At 37.9% G+C, this 19,441-nt stretch overlaps 1 protein-coding gene across 1 annotated transcript in view; it reads right to left on the bottom strand.

The window, feature by feature from the left end:
- Positions 1-19,441, bottom strand: part of LOC124721170 (zinc finger FYVE domain-containing protein 26) — a 423,927-nt gene that overhangs the window by 152,148 nt on the left and 252,338 nt on the right. Inside the window, exon 23 of the mRNA XM_047246006.1 lies at positions 8,030-8,235. Within this exon, the coding sequence (XP_047101962.1) occupies positions 8,030-8,235 (206 nt within the window). The remainder of the gene's footprint in view (positions 1-8,029; positions 8,236-19,441) is intronic.

Genomic DNA, 19,441 nt, shown 5'->3' with positions numbered 1-19,441 from the left:
CAGCAACTAAGTATTAAGCAATGGGGTCACAAGAGATAACCTCATGAAATCAAAACAACATCCACTCATAAATGAGAAGTAAGCACACGCAACATAAACACGGTGTCTGTAAGTGAGATATCAACTGACTCAATGCAAATACGACACTGCCTCACTGAGTGAGAGGCTGCCACCTAAAATACATGACACGGTATGTCGCTATTGGCCGCTGGGACCATGTGCTCCACAGTGGTGCCCCCACGTTAGACTCGGGGCCAGGAGTGCGTGCACCCATGGCTTACAGCACGACTGGTGCAGAGACCTCTTCATCAAGTTCCATGCCATCTGGTGCAGATTCGAAACGCGCGGCGCCCGGTACCAGATAAGGTCATGGTTAGCTTAGTCAGTAGAAAAATTTATTTGACAACAAACTAAAACATATACATATATCATATAAGAACGAAAGAAAATTGCTGTTACAATTAATAATACGTCCAGTCACCTACAGCATCAATAATTGTTTGGAATCTCTGAAGCATACGTGAAACAAAGTTTTCCACATTGAATTTGTGTTGATGGATGTTTCAAAATGAAGATCTTCTTTTCCTTGCAACTTTGTTTTGATATAAGACCATACATTTTCAATAGGATTGGTGTCAGGTGATGGTGAGAGCCAATCCAATACCTGCACACCTTTTTTTCTTTTCCCAGTCACTGCAAAGCCTATTGCAGTGCTTTGTATCATTGTCCTCCTACAGTATGCAGTCTTCATTTTTGTTGATGAACCAACGTTTGGCAGTCAGCATCAAATATCTTTGATAATTTTGTAATGCCTTCCATGAATTTGAATCGTTGGTAAATACATCCAAATCTCAGTCAAGTATTCAAAGTAAACTAATGCTCTATGGGCATTGCATGAAAGACAAAGGTTCCCTCTAGTGGTCTGTGAAAAAGCTTAGGTGATATGCCTCATCATGTGTGTGTAATGCTGATCACGCTCTTAATTAACAGACTGTATTTAAAAATGCACGGAGTAGTAAAGTTAGCTTCTTTCATCAGAACATGAGAGGATCAAGTAACAATGGTAGAAGATCTCCTTGCCTGTTTGGAATATTTAGAAACTTCTGAAAAGATAGAAACCTTGTGCCTTTCAGAACACCTAATAACCACAGGGTTAGAGACGTCAAGTACAAAGGGTTACACTCTAGCAACTTACTCATGTAGAACTAATGTGGAAAAAAAAGAGACAAATAGAACACAAGTTCAAAAACATTGAAAAAAGTAGATTTTATAATTATCAGTGCACTGAAGTATGTGCTTGTAAATTAATACTCACGAAGTCCACTTTGAATGATTGTAAGCTTATATAGATCTTCACTGGCAGATTTTCAACTGTTTGTAAGGGAGATGTGTTTCTTACTAAGCTAACAAACTGGCAACGTGCAATAGCGTGATGACAGTCTCTACGAATATTCTCAACAAAGATATAGAGGCTGCTAAACATACACCTTCTCTGAATAATGTTTTCAGAAAAATCAATTACAACTTATAAAGTCTGACAGAATACATTTATAACTCACTTATGCAAGATAATGTGCCCACAGAACCAGCCTACTAACAGAGCACAGGTAGCCTACAGCACAACATAGCAAGCCCAATTTGCTATTAGAGTTGATGAAATGGAATATGAAATACTATACAGGGTGTCCCATTTATCTTGACAACTCTAAATAACTGTTTGTGTAGATGCAAATTACAAAATGTTTCAAGCAAATGTTCTTGAGCCATCAGGGGGACATCAATCAGTATGATTAACTTCATTGTAGCTTAGCTTTGTTTTTATACAATGATATGAACAGTGATATGACTTTTTTAAATGGCACCCTGTATTTTTTATTTGGTAATTCATTACCTCTCCTAAAGACCTATTCAAAAATGTATCACAGTGTACCACTCACCGAAACACAACATTATTAATTATATAACACAACATTGACTTCCTGAGCCTGGGATCACAAACTCCTCCACTTGCTGGAGTTGTCAGAAAAGAAATGAAAACCAAGTAAAAACATAATACAAAATTGACTCTCTTGTACCATTGCCCAGAAGTAGAACATTCAAAGGTGCTCAAAGTGGTGACCCTGGACACCAATACACTGGTGCGCTCATTGAATGAAAGAATTATTTACTGCTTCCAGTGTTGCCTGTTGAAGAGTATTACAAGCAAGAACGATACATTCCTGCACGTCCTCTGGAGTTGTTGGAATATCGCGAATGACAACGTCTTTAATGCATCCCCAAAGAAAGAAGTCCAGAGGATTTAAATCAGGAGACATAGCAGGCTAAGTAACTGTTCCTCCTTGACCAATCCATCTGGCAGGATACCAATGGTTCAGAACACAACGTGCATACAAGGCATTATGTGCTGGACATCCATCGTGTTGATAGCACATAAGCATCCTGTTTCTTAGAGGCACTTCATCCAGAAGAGGAGGAAGAATTCATCTGAGGAAGTTGGCATACGCTGTGTCATTTACACTACCATTGATGAAATAAGGGCCAATAATTGTAGTACCAAGCATCCCACGCCTGACGTTAACTCTCCATTGATGCTGATGTTCCACCTGTCTAAGCCATCATGGATTGTCGCTGGACCAATAATGCATTCTCCTTGTATTTACCTGTCCTTTGTTTAAGAAGGAACATTTATCGGTAAATAGAATACTGGAGAAGAAGTTTGGATTGGCGAGGATTTGCTGCTGTGCCCACTGACAGAACTGTACGCAATTCTGGAAATCATTCCCATGCAATTCTTGATGTAAGTGTACATGGTAAGGATGGAACCAGTGATGTGTAAGAATATGATGTACACTTCTTTTAGGATTGCCAATCTTGTGTCAAGCTGTCGTGTGTTCACTTGTGGATTCATAGCAATGGAAGCGAGAACAGTAACTTCGGCAGCTTCGTCTGTGCGAATGCTACGACAATTGCATTCTCGTGGGTTGAAACTTCCCATTTCCTGAAGTGTCGCAACAAAACAAGAAAACATCCATTGGGAAGATGGGTTCTTGTCAGTATACTGCTCTCTGTACAGTTCTGCTGCCTGCATAGCATTTCGTCTACATTCAACAACAACAATAAAAGAAACGTTATGTCGTTGCAGTTTGTAGGAAGGCCAGCTTTTACTGTATGGCTACTCTACACAACAGTATTTAAAAGGACTAAACTACTGCACTAAATGTACCTATACATGAGAAAACAGTATTGCAATTACTGTTCTGCTAACTTACATTCTCCATAGATGAATAGCATTTCTACCTTCTCTTTGTTGGTGTACATTCTACTCATACAACTCTTCAACTCATGACGATTGATGGAATGACGGGTGTGCATTCTACTTATGTTTACATTGTCCTCTGTCAACGTCAGCACGTGGATGTGTTCCATTACCCCGAGTACCTGCACTAAGCACTGGGAGCGTTATGTTGATGCAGTTTGTAGGAAGGAAAGCTTTTATTGTATGCCTACTCTACACAACAGTATTTAAAAGGACTAAACTAATGACACTGGGTAACAATGATTTTCTTTCCTTGAAGCTAAAAAGTTTTTCTGGTGTGTTTTTGGTTTTTGATTTCAGGTAAAGTACATAAAATGCATGGTCACATGCAGTTTTGGTACAAACTGAGGGTTTCTGTGAGGTACGCAAAATGTAGCTATGTAATAATCACACTAATGCCAGTGTTGCTTTGGCATGTTTTGCAGTATTACTGGCTACAAAAAGTTGTTTTATTTCATGCACCAGAACCCAAAAAATTGGCCAAGTAGAGTGCCTAAAGTTCATGGAAAAAACATGCTGTTCAAGTACTTTACCTCAACCTCACATAACACCTGAAATTCTGAAACAACTGACAGAAATTCTACCAAAAGATGGCTACACTTTCAAATGACATCTTGGGTATTAATAAACTGCTTCAGCTGTATTTAGTCCTTTAGTTTTAGATCACTATGAGTTTCATGGCACTAGGAGCCACACTTTCAGGTGAACATACAACTAAAATATTAGAGCTAAAAAGCTTGGAACTTGGTACTCAACTTTCATTGCCTGTCAAAATAAAACATGGATAACAGGCAAGTATATCACTGAACAGAACAGCTGGGTGCATGGATTCCAACCCAATATGTTGGATGAGGGCACTTCTCTACTCTATATGCAATCACACAACAGGGGATATGATTGTGTGTTCTAACTTACTCTTTGTTTCTAATGTCAGTGTTATCAATCAAGCTCCACTTTTGTTCCAGTTCATCTGTCTGAACATGCCTTTGCACATTACATGGCCTTTTCCTTAATGTGGTGTATTGTGTATCTGTGTCATGATTCAAAGCAGTGGTTTCCATAAGGAACTTTTTCAAGAGATCCTCCTTTTATTTTCATAATCAAAAACACATCTTGACAGACATGTATATGTTGGTTTAAGTGCTTATACTAAGCAACAACTCACATGAACTGCTACGAGTTAAAAAATTGGTACAAGCATTTTGCTTTCACGAATTGCTAGGTAAATAAATGTATACTTGGGAAAAGCCCCATGTACCTAACAAATCCTACAAATGAGGCGCAGCAGGTACCCAGAGGTTACTCATTATACACTAACTACCTGAACAATCAGCCACACAATTGGTTCTCAAGCATACATTTTTATATTTGGGTTTTTAAGACTCCATCTCCTGCAACACACAATGTTTTTTTTTAATTCTTTGCCCAAACATGTTTCACCATGCAAGTGTGACTTTTGGTGTGTTTCATTTTATATCGGCAATATACAGTGTGTATCAAAAACAATAATTCGATTTGGCAAGTCTATATTTCTGATGCTAATAAACATATACAATGAATTTTGTTTTTTAATGAACGGGAAACTCAAAAAGTTTTTTTCATACCTTTTCAGAAGTGTTCCAATATGGCCCCCCTTGAAATGCACATCATATGTCTAAGTGGTATTCAAATTGTTCCCACACTGCAGCAAGCGTGTCTTGAGTTACAGCTTCCACAGCTGCTATTATGCAATGTCTCAATTCATTCACTGTTGTTGGTAACAGAGGCACATAAACAGAGTCTATTATAAACCCCCACAAGAAATAATCACATACAGTCAGGTCTGGTGACCTTAGAGGCCAGTAATATAAGGTTGAATCATTTGATCCAGTGTGACCAATCCACCATTCAGTAATCCTTTGATTTAAAAATTCCTGCACTTCCAGATGCCAGTGTGGCAGTGTTGGTAAATGATGGCATTTGAATTAGTCTCCAGCTGTGGGAAAAGAAAGTTCTCAGGCATATCAAGGTATGTGCTTTCTATAACACTGTTCTCAGCAAATAAAAATGGACTGTTCTCCTTTTCCTGTGAAACTTCACAAAACACATTAAATTTTGGAGAGTCCCTCTCATGTTGTACAACTTCATGTGGTTTTTCTGCAATCCGTTTTCTCAAGTTATGACAGTTCACCTTTCCATTTAAATGGAATATTGCCTCATCACTAAACACTAAGTGTGGAAGAAAACTGTCATCCTCCATCTTACCAAGGATGAAATTACAGAATTCACATGTTGTTGTTTGTCACCTTTACAAAGAACTTGTAGTAGCTGAATTTTGGATGTTTCATGTGTAAGCGTTGACACAGCATACGCCAGATGGACATTGGGGGCATGTTGAACTGTCAAGCTGCATGGCAAATGGATTTCTGCAGGACTCCTTGTCAAACTATGGCAGATGCATTTGATGTCTGTGTCAGACACTCGGGAATGGCCTGGTGACTTTCCTTTACACAAACAACCTGTTTTTCAGAATTGTTCATGCCATCATCTAATGCTTTGTGCTGTAGGAGGATCCATACCATACCTAGTATGAAAGTCATGCTGAACAGTTATTACTGACCCGCACCGCACAAAATATAGAACATAAAATGCTTTCTGTTGTCCTGACACCATTTTTACTAGAACTGAAGTGAGTGCACACTGCTGCTACCTAGCAGGAACCATGTAAAACTCAAGAATTTGTTCTTTCCAACAATAAGTTGTTCACACACATATCTCAAACAACATAACAGTTATGATTTTTTAAAATCAGATGATTCTTTTTGATACACCCTGTATTACAAAAACTTTGGTTGGTTTTTTACTTTAGGCCTGGAAACAGTAACATGTGAATTTTTATTTTTTTTGTGATTGTGCACCTGAAACTGCATTAATTTTGAATTCAAAACTAGTGCCACACCACACAATAACAACCTGTAGAAAAAGTGCATGGTGATAGAAGCATAACACCTCTCAATGGTGTGGTGACATAAGTTTTCCTAAATCTCATTTTTGTATATAAGAACTTCTGATACAATGTGAGAGTAAATTGCAAAAATGTGTGAAAAGTGGTGCATTTAACTAAAATCTACAAAGAAACACACCAATTATATACAATATGACAGAAAATGTAAACATACAACTACTACAATTACTCTTGGAAAAAACATACAAAAACAATTACTTTTCAAACAAAGAAACCTATTCTTCTGACTACTTATCATATGATGTGCTGGCAAGCCATATCATACTTAAAAGCACACCAAACCATACAATCTCATCTTCAAAATTAATGTAGTTTCAGGTCAGTTATCATAACAAAATAAAAATGCACATAGTTCCAGGCCTACTACAGTAAATAAAACTAAACTTTTGTATATTAAAAGGGTGATCACTGAAAATGATGTATAGATATCAAAACATGTCTGAATAAAGATTTAAAAAGGGAAAATCATTGTATGAGGGGCATTCAATAAGTAATGCAACACTTTTTTCTGAAGGCAGGTTGATTTTATTCAGGATTCCAATACACCATACTATTCCCCACTCTTTCAGCTACTATAAATCCCTAGTTTTAAACATAATCTCCATTCAGTGTGATGGCCTTATGCCACATTATGGAGAAGGTCTGAATGCCTGTGTGGTACTACTCTATTGGGCAATGTTGGAGCCAATGCCTTGTTGCATCAATAACCTCCCCATCATCCACATACTGCTTCGCACAGAGTGCATCAGACAGGTTTGTGTGACCTTGTTATAGTGATAACAGATGCCTCACCCATGACTCACCATGCTTTTGTTCATTGCCAGGTCTCTGAAGACATTCTGCGAGTGCCTATGAATATCTGCGATGCTCTGGTTTTCCACTAAAAGAAACTCAATGACAGCTCTCTGCTTGGAATGCACTGCCATTACAGATGTCATTTTTAAGACTACGTATAGTGCCACCACCTATCAGAACTTCATGAAACTGTAGGGGCTGAAGTGGGAATATTCTGTGATGTCCCAGGACAAATTTCACATTTTTTCAACTGAAATTGTCTGAGATAAAAAAAAAATGTTGTGTATTACTCATTAAACACCCTTCATATTTTTGGGAAGGCGCAATTTTAGTAATTAAAGTTAAATTTACAAACAGGGACGTGTTTCAAAGAGGAGCATCCAATCCTAGTAAGATTTGATACTTTAAGTTTGCATTTCTGTTGCCACCCCCGCAGTTTAGCCATAACTACTGAAAGGTAGTCATTGAAGCATGCTTGCTGTTAGCCAAACCCCCCCCCCCCCTTCCTTCCCAAAAAACCACCTGCTTAGGAACCTCACCTCATTGGCATGATTGTCAAAATGTACAGATGACATGATAGTTCATCAAAAGGTATGGACACATTGAACATAATACCCTCTTCCCAGTTAACAGCCAACAGAAATGAAAGGAAAGAAGCTTACATGTTAATGGCAGACAAGAATAAAGAACATTTCTAGTGGAATAATATTTATAGTATGGAGTTTATTAAATCTGTTGTTTTCACAACTCATGTATTATTATGACCATTGCACCACAATGATTTCTGAGCTTCAGCCCTATTTGAAATTACCAAGGCTGATATCATGTCTGTACTCACCATCACAATCATATCTGCAAGGAAATGTTAGATAAATTTATCTAAACTACTAATGATGGAAAGAAAATGTGGGTACCTTGTCATGTACTTCTATCTCCTGCAACCTAACAGTAACATGAGATTTTAACTGTGGATCAAGAATTCTGGTAGAATCTCCGAGCACTGTTTTCAGTATTTCAATACAACAGTTCCCAGGCCACTGAAAAACGTTTTTAAGTACACATTTTGCTTGTCTTGATATGTCTCCAATGTATTTAGCAAACACCCATGGCTCTGGATAATCTGAAAATAGAATCTGCCTTAAGCTTTTAAAACCAAAAACACACTATTTACTGATCACAGCATATCAATAATGTATGCAGGGTGTCACATGTTCACATTAAAACTACTTCATGTGGACAATGAGATAAGTAATTTTATGCAGGGTACTTGAGGTCACTGATATAAAGAAACACATTAAAATTTGCCCAAAAATATGTTGGGATGCACTTGTTTTGTCCCGATTCTCAGTCAATGAAAAGTGGCTTTATTAATTTGTTTAGTGGTCCAACTAGGTCAGGCACTTGCTTGGTGTTATTTTATCCACAGCATTGTTTTATATCAAACTCAGTACAAAGTTTTACATGACAAAAATTACTTACACTTTTAACACACAATATTAAGACGACACCACCACAAGCTTAGGCAACATTTTCCTTTGAAAAGTCTAATAATCGTGAAGCAACTCTAAACAGCTTCTGATTTTTTTTTAATGAAAAATAATACTTTTCTCAAAGTTCAAATAAATAAATAAATATCTATTAGATATAAAAATTTTAACTGTTACATAAGTTGTTTAAAATCACCACCACTCACTTGAATGCATACACTGCATCACATAATAATTATTGTACATGTACTTTTTAAATTACCATGGCAATTTGCATGAGTATTTTCATTTCAGATTCGATGAGTGAAAATAATTTTTTCAATAAAGCACCCAAAGACACAATCTCATGGGTTTAAATCCACAGAACTTGGAAACCAGAGAATTGGTCATCAGTAGCTTATATACTAAAAGGTAATTTTACTCTTGAACAGTATAGTGAACCCACATGTGCAGTTAAAAGTGGAGTGTGCATTTGCTGTAGTCAACTTTTACTTCTTCTTCACTTGAAGTTGCATCAATACTAAACACTACTGACAAAGGAAAATTAGGTTCCTTTGTTATTTACTGAGGTCCAATTCACAGAATTGGATATCTGCCAAACAGTCATTCAGGTTTTGCACTTACATTCTGTCATATGGGTAAAGCATACATTGTTCATATATTTACCTAACCAATGTTTGTAAACCATCCAGTTGGCCTCAAAATCAATGTTTACTTATCTCAGGGTTCCTTTCAATGCGCACTATTATCTTACAGTGTAATGTGTCCCACACATTATTAGGATTCCGCATGTGCTCATAGACTGGTGTCTGACATGTATTAACTGAAAATAATACTACCCAACTGATGGTTTCAAACAAATACCTCAGAAACATGTTGTTTACTTGTACATACAATTATAACTTTTTTACTAAAATAACTTCTTTACACAGCATATTGTTATAATGGTGCAGGTTAGAATGGTCTCCATCCTTGCTACTACAGAAGACAATCTCTTTCTAATTTGTCCAGTGGTTACAGATGGTATGAATTGCAATGTCATCCACATTTCAGGAGGGATTGTTAGCTATAAATGAGTATGATTTTTATATGCAGACCAGGAATCGAGCAAAAGCAAGTTATTTTGAGCAGCCACTGGCCAAAAGTAGTGCTCATACCACAGCTGTAGTTCTCTTATGCCCATATTCCCATATTTGCTTGCTGTGATGTCAATATTTCCTCCTGGTCTTGCAAGATCACACACATGAGAAAAAATCACAGGGGGCAGAGCACCTCCAACTTCTCACAGCACAATAAATAACTTTCTAGCCAATTTACCTTCCAGATTAACAGTTGGTATGATTGTATACAAATGCATCAAGGCATTGTACCTCTAATTTCCAGGATTCCTTTCATATGCATTTCCTCTTCAAATCCTGATTGGTCAGAGTTGAAATAAATTCCTTACTGATTGACGGGATAAGTTTTTTAATCTCATCTACAAGTTTTTGAGCCAATTCCACAGTTTGCTCTGCATTGTCAAGTTGATGCTTTGTTTGACATATCGTTATCTTATATCTTCCAATTCTGTAGCACTGTTTGAAGTTACACAACCTTCCCTTGAAATTACTGTAACCTATCACACATGCAATTTGATGTGCATAATGTAGTAGGTCACTATCATTCACATCCTGTAAATTCTATCAAGAATGCTTGGAACGCAAAAACACTAGTTTTTGTAACAAGTGCTCCTTGCCCTCCCTTGAATAGCCATAGCTTTTCCTTATGCATTACATGGTCATACTGCTATGGACTTATTCAGTATCTGTTCAGAACTATTTTTTTTACAATTCTGTGGATGATCTTCCATGTATGTAACTATGTTTAGAAAGAAAACACTCCTTAGACAACAACTGCCCTTTACTACGTTTCACTGGAAATGGTATTTGTGGCTCCCTGTCTAACAAGGATGATGAATTACATGGCTCAACAGCTGTTTCAATATTACTTTCACTTGTTATGCATGCATTGTCATCACTGTACTCCTCATGAACACTATCAACCCAGTCCAGCATATATGACACCACACATTTCACTGAGTCATCTTGCAGAAATGCTAATATTTCATCTGTTACTTCTTTCCCACCCTGCAAAATTCCTTGGGTTCCTTTCTGACAAAATGGCAACTGTTGTTGTACATGTAATGCAATGTTTGCTTAGTTTATCAATGTCATTGCTCTGCTTTGTATCAACAGCACTAGCACTGTAGCATTGTTGTTAATCACCAATTAAGCAGTTCAACTACACTCCATAGCCTCATGCTGTGCTTACCTATGGATTCTTCCAGTGTCATCCCCCCATTGCTATTAGCAGCCAACATTGTGGTTGCATGGTAGACAATATGTGGGGCATAGAATGCCATTAACATCATTGGCCTTTTGAGACCTCACACTTAAGAGGTTCCCTGTTAGTATGAAATTAATGTATAATGATAAATCTAAGAAAAAAGTAAAAAAAATTAAAAATGAAACAGGAATGAAAGATAAAAAGCTAGTATACCTACTACCCCTAAACAATCACACCTTCCCAGAGTAATGCGTTTTGCAGTTCCTCCTCCCCGTTATGCTATACCCTGCAGGTTGTTCTCATCTATAGTATGTGGAGAGCAGTGTTCGATTTGTGCTTTTACCAGTGGGTGGGATGTCTTAGGGGGTTAGTATAATTATATATGTTACTAGCTTGGACCGTGGCTTTACTCATGGTTAAACAGTTATTTATAAATAGATGTTAATGCCGAAACTCACTATTCACGCAGAAGCACTATCAGAAAAGCCATCCCTTGTTATATCTTTAAAAGTACATTATAGGTAAAGATTATTTACAGTATCATCTACATACAGATATATGAGGGGAATTCAAAAAGTAAAGGCACATTTGTGAAAAGCTGTACTTATTCTGATGATAGAAAACTGAAACATGCATTATTTTTCTACATAACCTCCCTGGACTTCAATGCAGTTTTCCCGACGTTTTAAGAGTTTTTTTACTTCATCAGAAAATACATTTATCGGTTGCATCTGTAACCAATTTTGCACTGCAGCAATTACGTCTTCATCACTTTGAAACCTTCTTCCCCGTAGTGCTTCCGTTAAGGGTCCAAACATGTGAAAATCGCTTGGAGCCAGGTTTGGACTGTATGGTGGATGTTCCAGCACCTCGAATCTCAACTCCTTTATTGCGTCGGCTGTCCATTTGGCAGAATGTGGGCGAGCGTTATCTTGCTGCAGGATGACACCTCTTCGCAGTTTTCCACGACGTTTGGATCTGATTGCAGGTTTTAGTTTCGTACGCAACACATCACATCCACCATACAATAAAGACCTGGTTCTAAAGCCTCGTTTACGCTGGGGCGACGTCTTGCAACATTGTGGCATGCTACGGAAATGTGGCATGCGTCGTATTGTCATTTAGTTCTAAATGTTTTGAAATGCTTACCTCCTACACAACACTTTTTCAAAATTAATAAGCATACATATTAATAGTAAGACTGTATTAAAAACTTTCAGTGTTCGACTCCACAAATTTAAATTATATGTGAAGTTTTACTCCAGTGCGTGGGAAATAAACATCCCAGGTTGGGATGCATAAGTTAAAACCAGAGGAGGGGATGGTCTGATGCAGAGGGGGATGGGGGGGGGGGGGGGAGAATCCCCCCCATCCCCCCTGCAAATCGCACACTGGTGGAGAGTGGGAAAGTGGACTCCAGGTGACAGACATCCATGAGCAGATGGGATAATGTCTTTCAACTTATCATACATTAGTCCAGTAAATAAAATAATGGAAACTTAGGGGAAAAAAATTGTGTAGTCGCAAATTTTTGTACAGTGGTAAGGGGGGGGGGGGGGGGGGGGTGTCAAGAACAACATACTAAAAATCCCCAATGGTTGAGCATGAGTGTTGAGGTGGGGAGGAGGTGATTAAATGTCACTTATTTACATTTTTCTTGAATAATTTTTAAAAAAGCAACTACTGTTGAACTACATTAAATTTCCTACAAAAAAGGACCTCTCCATTTTTCTGTAGGATTAACAGTTTCTGCATTGCAGGGGATAGAAAAATCATAGATTGTTAAAAATTGTTTTAATGGTATAAAATTAATGTTTACTGTTAAATGAAGTGGGTTAAGAACAAATATCAAATGTGTGTACCACTTCTAAGTGCATTAGAACCATATTAAATTTGGGTGAGGGTGGGGGGGGGGGTGTAAGAGGGTGAAGGGGAAGGGGGTGGAGGGTACAAATTGAGGGAAGGTAGGTCTCCAGATTGTGATCACGCACTTCCCTCCTTCATAGGTCTGCAAACAGAAGAGCACGAAGGCAATTTCCCACTCCATCTATCTCACTACAACACAAGAAGCAATTACAAAGTTATATCAACACTCCACAGTGTTCCTTATGAATCAATGGCATGCAGGGCATGTTTATTTTCCACAAATGCATTAACACTACATGGGATATGGATATGAGTTACTAATAATACTAATACATGAAACACATTTGGACACACTGTAAATAAATCTTTGTACTCTGATCTATACTGCTAGAAGGTAAACTGATTCTTCTCACCCTGTATGACAGCTGTAGACTTCTTTCAGGAAAGATAACGTTCCCTATTGCAAGCTGCACTCACTTTTTATTTTCAAGATAGACTATCACTCCCCAGCATTTTCTGTCCATTTCTCTTATGTGACTAGATAAGATTGCTGAGCTCATGTTTATATAGTAGAGTTATTTTCACTTTACTAAATGAGTACTTGCAGTTGTTAAGTGAGGTATTATGTAAAAGGTTCAAATGACTCTGAGCACTATGGGACTTAACATCTGAGGTCATCAGTCCCCTAGAACTTAGAACTACTTAAACCTAACTACCCTAAGGACATCACACACATCCATGCCCGAGGCAGGATTCGAACCTGTGACCGTAGTGGTCGCGCGGTTCCAGACTGAAGCGCCTAGAACCGCTCGGCCACACCGGCCGGCTCGGTATTATGTAGAAAAGTTCAACAGCTGGAGCTGTCAACTGTGTGTCACGCTGAAGAGTCTGTCCCAAGTGCAACATGCTGTCAACAAGTATTTGACGATGGTGATTTCATTGTCCCCACTGTCAATGGCAGGAATATTTTTCACAGAATTAGAGGCATCAAATTCATTACCCCAGCCTCAGCTATCCCAACATCTGAGGAGGCTTGTATTGTCTCCCTCTCCAGCAGAAGTAGGTCACCTAGGAGTTATGGATCTTCAGATATTTCAACGTAAATCAAGCAATGTGTTACGACATATTACTCTTCTGGACTAGAACATGATCAATTCCATTCTGTCAGACATATTTACACCTAGGAATATATACAGTGGATTGTTGGTAAGTGGCTCAATTAAAGTAATGCATATCTGTATGCCCGGAAATCCCAAAAAGCAGGTTCAGCCACCTAATTGGGAAGGTTTTCCTTATCCTCTGGACCCACAGGCACCTTTCCTTTGTGAGGTATGAGAGCTATGTATAAATGTATCTGTTAAGCGTAGTTGACTGTAATGGTGATTTCTCTAAATGGCTCCAGGCAAATGCTGGGATGGTTCCTTTAAAAGGACGCGACCAATTTCCTTCCTCATCCTCAAAAAGCAACCCAAGATTGTGCTCTGTCTCTAATGACCTCATTGTTGATGGGATGTTAAACCCTAATCTTTCTTCCTGTTTCTCTCACTCTTCCCCAATTATTGCTTTCAGGTAGAATTTTCTCAGTTACCTTGATTAAATATTGGTGCTGCAAAATTACTGAATTGATTGCTAAGTGAAATGCCACTAGTTTAAAAATCAATTAATTTATTTGGCGCACTTTAGGAGATATCTATCATTGGATAGTCTGGAAACCAAAATACAAGTGACACAAAATATAGAAAGGTATACAGAGCAACACAGCAAGAGTACAAGCATTACAAAGTTTCATCATAATGAGAGCTGACATAAACACCATAATCACCTAGGTATTCAGCTGCATAAAGACATGTTACAGCTGATATGGCACACTAATTTCAAAACTACATCATGCTTTCTAGGCAGACAATTTATGCCATCAGAGGACAGTGAAGCATACATGGTGGTGCCACATAGTGGCAAAAACAGAATTATCAATTTTAATTTATTTACATAAAAAATGTTGAATATAAAACATAACTTTCAAAAAGTGTATGTCAATTCTCATTATGATGAAACTTTGTAATGCTTGTACTCGTGTCACGTTGCTCTGTATACCTTTGTATATAATCTGTTGTTTGTATTTTGGTTTCCAGACTATCTGATGATGGGTACCTCCGGAAATCCATCATATAAAGTCATTGGTTTTTTAACTAGTGTCATTTCATTTAGCGACCAATTCAGCAATTTTTCATCACTCATATTAATTTACAATATGGTTGCATTCTTCCTGCGTGGCTTTTTCTCACAAGTACAATTTATTTTCAGTTGCTTCTTAGGTAAAATGGAAATGATCGTACAGCATAAGGGGCCGAGAGTTCCCAGGCGGGATGCTTCTTAGGTTTTGTAGATTGTTGTGCCATACTGCCCTTGAATCTCTAAGACTTAATCATTTGAGTGGCATTGCCATCCTCTGCATTTCCTGGATCACTGCAGTGGCTTTTTTGACACATCACATCAATGTCAAGTCAACCACTGTTATGGGACATAGTTCTAAAGGTAGACCTACAAGATCCAATAGTTAAGTTGGATAATACCTTTATTAATAATTTGTCTACAATATGTTAACTGTATCTGTCACACAAAGTATTTAAAGTTATAGTCACTGATTGTTACACCTTTTGCCACTGCCAATGACACTATCTTGCTGCAGGCATTCTGATTGACTAGACGACTAGAGTTAATCAATATCTGAGAATATGCTAGCTCTGTGTTTAACAGTAAATATTAATTTTATACCATTAAAACAATTGTAAGCCTAATTCCTGAATTATGTCTCACAGCTCTATCCACCTTTTCTATAATTTTTGAAATTTTCTGAGTGGCTGCGATGTATCTCATTCCATTTCTTCTGAGCAATCTTTTATTCATTTACTGGTATCTAGCATGTAACACTGTGGTACTGGTAATCTAAAACTGAAAAGGATTCGTGTATGCATTGTAACAACCTCACTGCAGACAACACTGAGATTCAATATTTTGCCATGTCTATCATACATTTCTCCAGTGTATACCACAGGTCCCTTATTCCCATTGCCAAATTTCTTACTTTTAACTGGATTCTGTCAATGAACGATGGAGGTGGGAAGATTATCATTCTACCAACAGCATGGGCAATTCTGATGTCATGTCTGGAAGCTGTCATTAAGGCATCTATTTTATTGTTCTAGCATCATTCAGTCTGATTGTGTTTTCAAATTCGTTATGTCTTTGCAATGGACAGAGAATTTCTTCTTTTTATGTTTTATATGACTTTCATTTTTTCTGTCTACATCCACTGTATTTGCTTCTGTTGTTATTTCCATACCCCTTCCTACACAGTTCATTGTCTTCTACTATGCTTATTAATTCATGTACACATAATGGCAAGATTACACACTTATTTATTCTAAGGTTCATATTGTTTTTCTGTTGTTTACCTGTGATCTGTTCTCTTCTTCCAGAACTGAGAATCCTTCTTCATCAGAGTTGATGGCAGAGCAAGACGATTTTTATTTGGAAATGTAAAACACAAAAAATAGCAGATATCTAAATGCTATCTCTTGTTTACCTGTGATCTGTTCTCTTCTTCCAGAACTGAGAATCCTTCTTCAACAGAGTTGATGGCAGGGTAAGACGATTTTTAATTGGAAATGTAAAACACAAAAAATAGCAGATATCTAAATGCTATAATGGGTGGTTCCTCTGACAAAGAAAGTGTCATGACCACCCAAAGGAAAACCTGCCAGGTGACTAGCACAAGTTTTGGTGTTCTCGTAAAGATAAGTCAATTTCGATTATAATAACATTTAGTTCAGAACTGATTACATTGTACATAGGTGCATTTGTGTGCTTTGTAAGCATACCATTAAAGGTTTCATTTCTCTTTATGTAATATAGCAGAAAATGCAAAAAGATCGTACAGTGATGTTATAGTCGTATTTTCCATTTACATTTTGCCGCAGAAAATCTATAGAATTTCATTTAATTGTTCTTCGCTCTCTCCAGCAATTTAACTGTATTGTACCTCCTCATTATTTAACTCACATTTTCGGAAAGTAGCGTAAAGTTTAAGTTGTTGCATCAGAAACTTGACACTGTTGTTTTTGTTTACATACAGTTGTGTATAGGCCAAGTTTGTGGAATCTTATTTTCGTGTTTATCTGTAATTTAACTGACTTATTCTTAATAAACTATTACGTTTATCATGAGTGAAAAGTGCTTGACGAGCTGTAGAACTTTTAGGTTGGGGCTTTGGTGAGACGGGTGCTGTAGTTCCTTCCATGTGGGTGACTGTAGTGACCTGGGAATATAAGGAAGTAAATGAGATTCATCAGTGGTTTTGTAGGTTATGTAGTAGAGATAGGATGATACTACAGCAGGAGGGGAAAACTGCCGCCCTTCAGGCTGAGTTAGACATGGCCAGGGGAGATCTTGACAGGTAAAGGAGGGAGAAGGGTAAAGAGAGGTGGGAAGTGGCAACTGGCAACAGGAGGAACAGGCCTAGAACTTTGTCTGACAGCTTTGTGATGAGTTTGGAAAATAGATTTGACATGGTGCTTCAGTTAGAAGCTGGTAAAAAATACGTAAATGTCATGTGACTAGGGCCTCCCATCAGGTAGGCTGTTCGCTGGGTGCAAGTCTTTCGATTTGACGCCACTTCGGCGTCTTGCGCATAGATGGGGATGAAATGATCATGATTAAGACAACACAACACCCAGTTCCTGAGTGGAGAAAATCTCCGACCCAGCCAGGAATCGAACCCGGGTCCTTAGGATTGACATTCTGTCGCACTGACCACTCAGCTACCGGAAGTGGACAGTTAGAAGCAGCTGGACCTCAAGCAGTTGCAGGTGTAGACTGGGCACAATAAACTTTCAGCAGTAAATTGAAAAGTAAGAATATAGGGAAATCAGTAAAGAGAAAGAAAGTGTTGTTGTTAGGTAGTTCCCATGGAAGAGGTGTTGGTCAACTTTTGCAAGATGAACTAGGATCAGAATACCACGTCACCAATTTTTTTAAACCTAGTGCTGGTCTGGAGCAGGTGACAGAGGAATTAGGATTACTTTGCAAAGATTTCACTAAGGAAGACACTGTGGTTACAGTGGGTGGGCCAGGTAACAGTGCTGACAGAGATCCTGGGTACAGTATAGAGTGTGACCTGGCAAAGATTACATCAGCATTGAAGCATAATAATGTTGAGTTTGTATCTGTTCTTAAGCACCATGACCAACCTCATTTGAACTCTTCTGTCAGGAAAGTTAATTTGGACTTGGACTGACTGCTTATGTCGGGTGCAGGGTCACACATTGGTGTGGTTCCTTTTGATTTTCTCAATAGGTGGGATTATACTAGGCATGGCCTTCACTTCAACAGGAAAGAGAAGTGTAAACTGACTGGGAAAATAGCAGGAAAGTTAAAGGGGAGAGGCACTGTCATGAGTGATAAAATACCAGTGGTTATAGGGTTCAGAAAATACCCTTTTTTAGGGTAGAGAGGACAGGAAGAAACCAAGTTTTAAGAGAGTTTAGGATTGAGACAAATCTTCAGTATGAGAAAGAAACCAAAAAACATAATTCTAGCTTATTACATCAGCATAAACAGCTGTTGGTTAAGAATTTTCACCAATCAGCAGAAATTTCAACTAGACTCAATTTTAACTCAGTCAATGTGGAATGTCAGCTATCTTTATGGCATCAAAATATTCGAGTACTGAGAAATAAAATTAATGTATTAATTATCTGCATAGTTGAATTAGAGTCCCCAAACAAAGATGACATAATGTGCCTCTGGGAACATCATGTGACCACTGATATGGAACTTTTAAGTATTACAGGATTTAGGTTAGCATCTCAGTTTTGAGGAGCAGAAATGGAGAAAGGAGGAGTTGCCACATTCATTAGGAACTGCCATAAATTTAAGAAAATAGACATTCATAAATTCTGCCTAGAACAGGACATGGAAGCATGTGCAACAGAAGGAGAATTTCACAAAAAATCCTTCATAATATTAAGTGAATATTGAGCACCTGCAGGTAACTTTAATCTGTTCATAAACCACCTTGAAGCTGTACTGGCCCATTTCACAACCAAAAACAGAGAAATAGTGGTTGCTGGTGACTTCAATGTAGATTTCCTTAAAGACTCTCCCAATAAGAACTTATTTGAGTTAGTAACTCTATCATTCAACTCAGTTTCCACTCTAAAGTTCCCAACTAGGGCAGCCAACTGCTCACAAACAGTCATTGATAATATCTTTATAGAAAAGTCCAATGAACAAAATTATATTACAAAACCAATAGTCAATGGCCTCTCAGACCATGACACGCAGTTTCTTCTGTTAAATGTTAATACTGAACAGGACATAAAATCTGTTAAATCTTAACTCAAGAGGGTAATCACAATAAGCCAAAAATTGATTATTTTAGGACACTCCTCAGAGAAACTCACTTAAGTGATGTGTACAGTGCTCATGGCATGAATGAAAATATGACACTTTTGCTAATAAAGTGATTACCTTATTTGAACACTGTGTTCCCCCAAAACTACCCAAAGTTAGTGCAAAGTCTACAAAGAAGCCATGGATTGCTCAAGGAATAGAGGTATCTTGTAAAACAAAGGGAAAACTGCATCT

This window comes from Schistocerca piceifrons, chromosome X (genome assembly GCF_021461385.2).
Source record: "Schistocerca piceifrons isolate TAMUIC-IGC-003096 chromosome X, iqSchPice1.1, whole genome shotgun sequence".
NCBI lineage: Eukaryota > Metazoa > Arthropoda > Insecta > Orthoptera > Acrididae > Schistocerca > Schistocerca piceifrons.
Note: the sequence above shows the minus strand (reverse complement) of the source record. Positions and strands in the feature narration are given on the sequence as shown.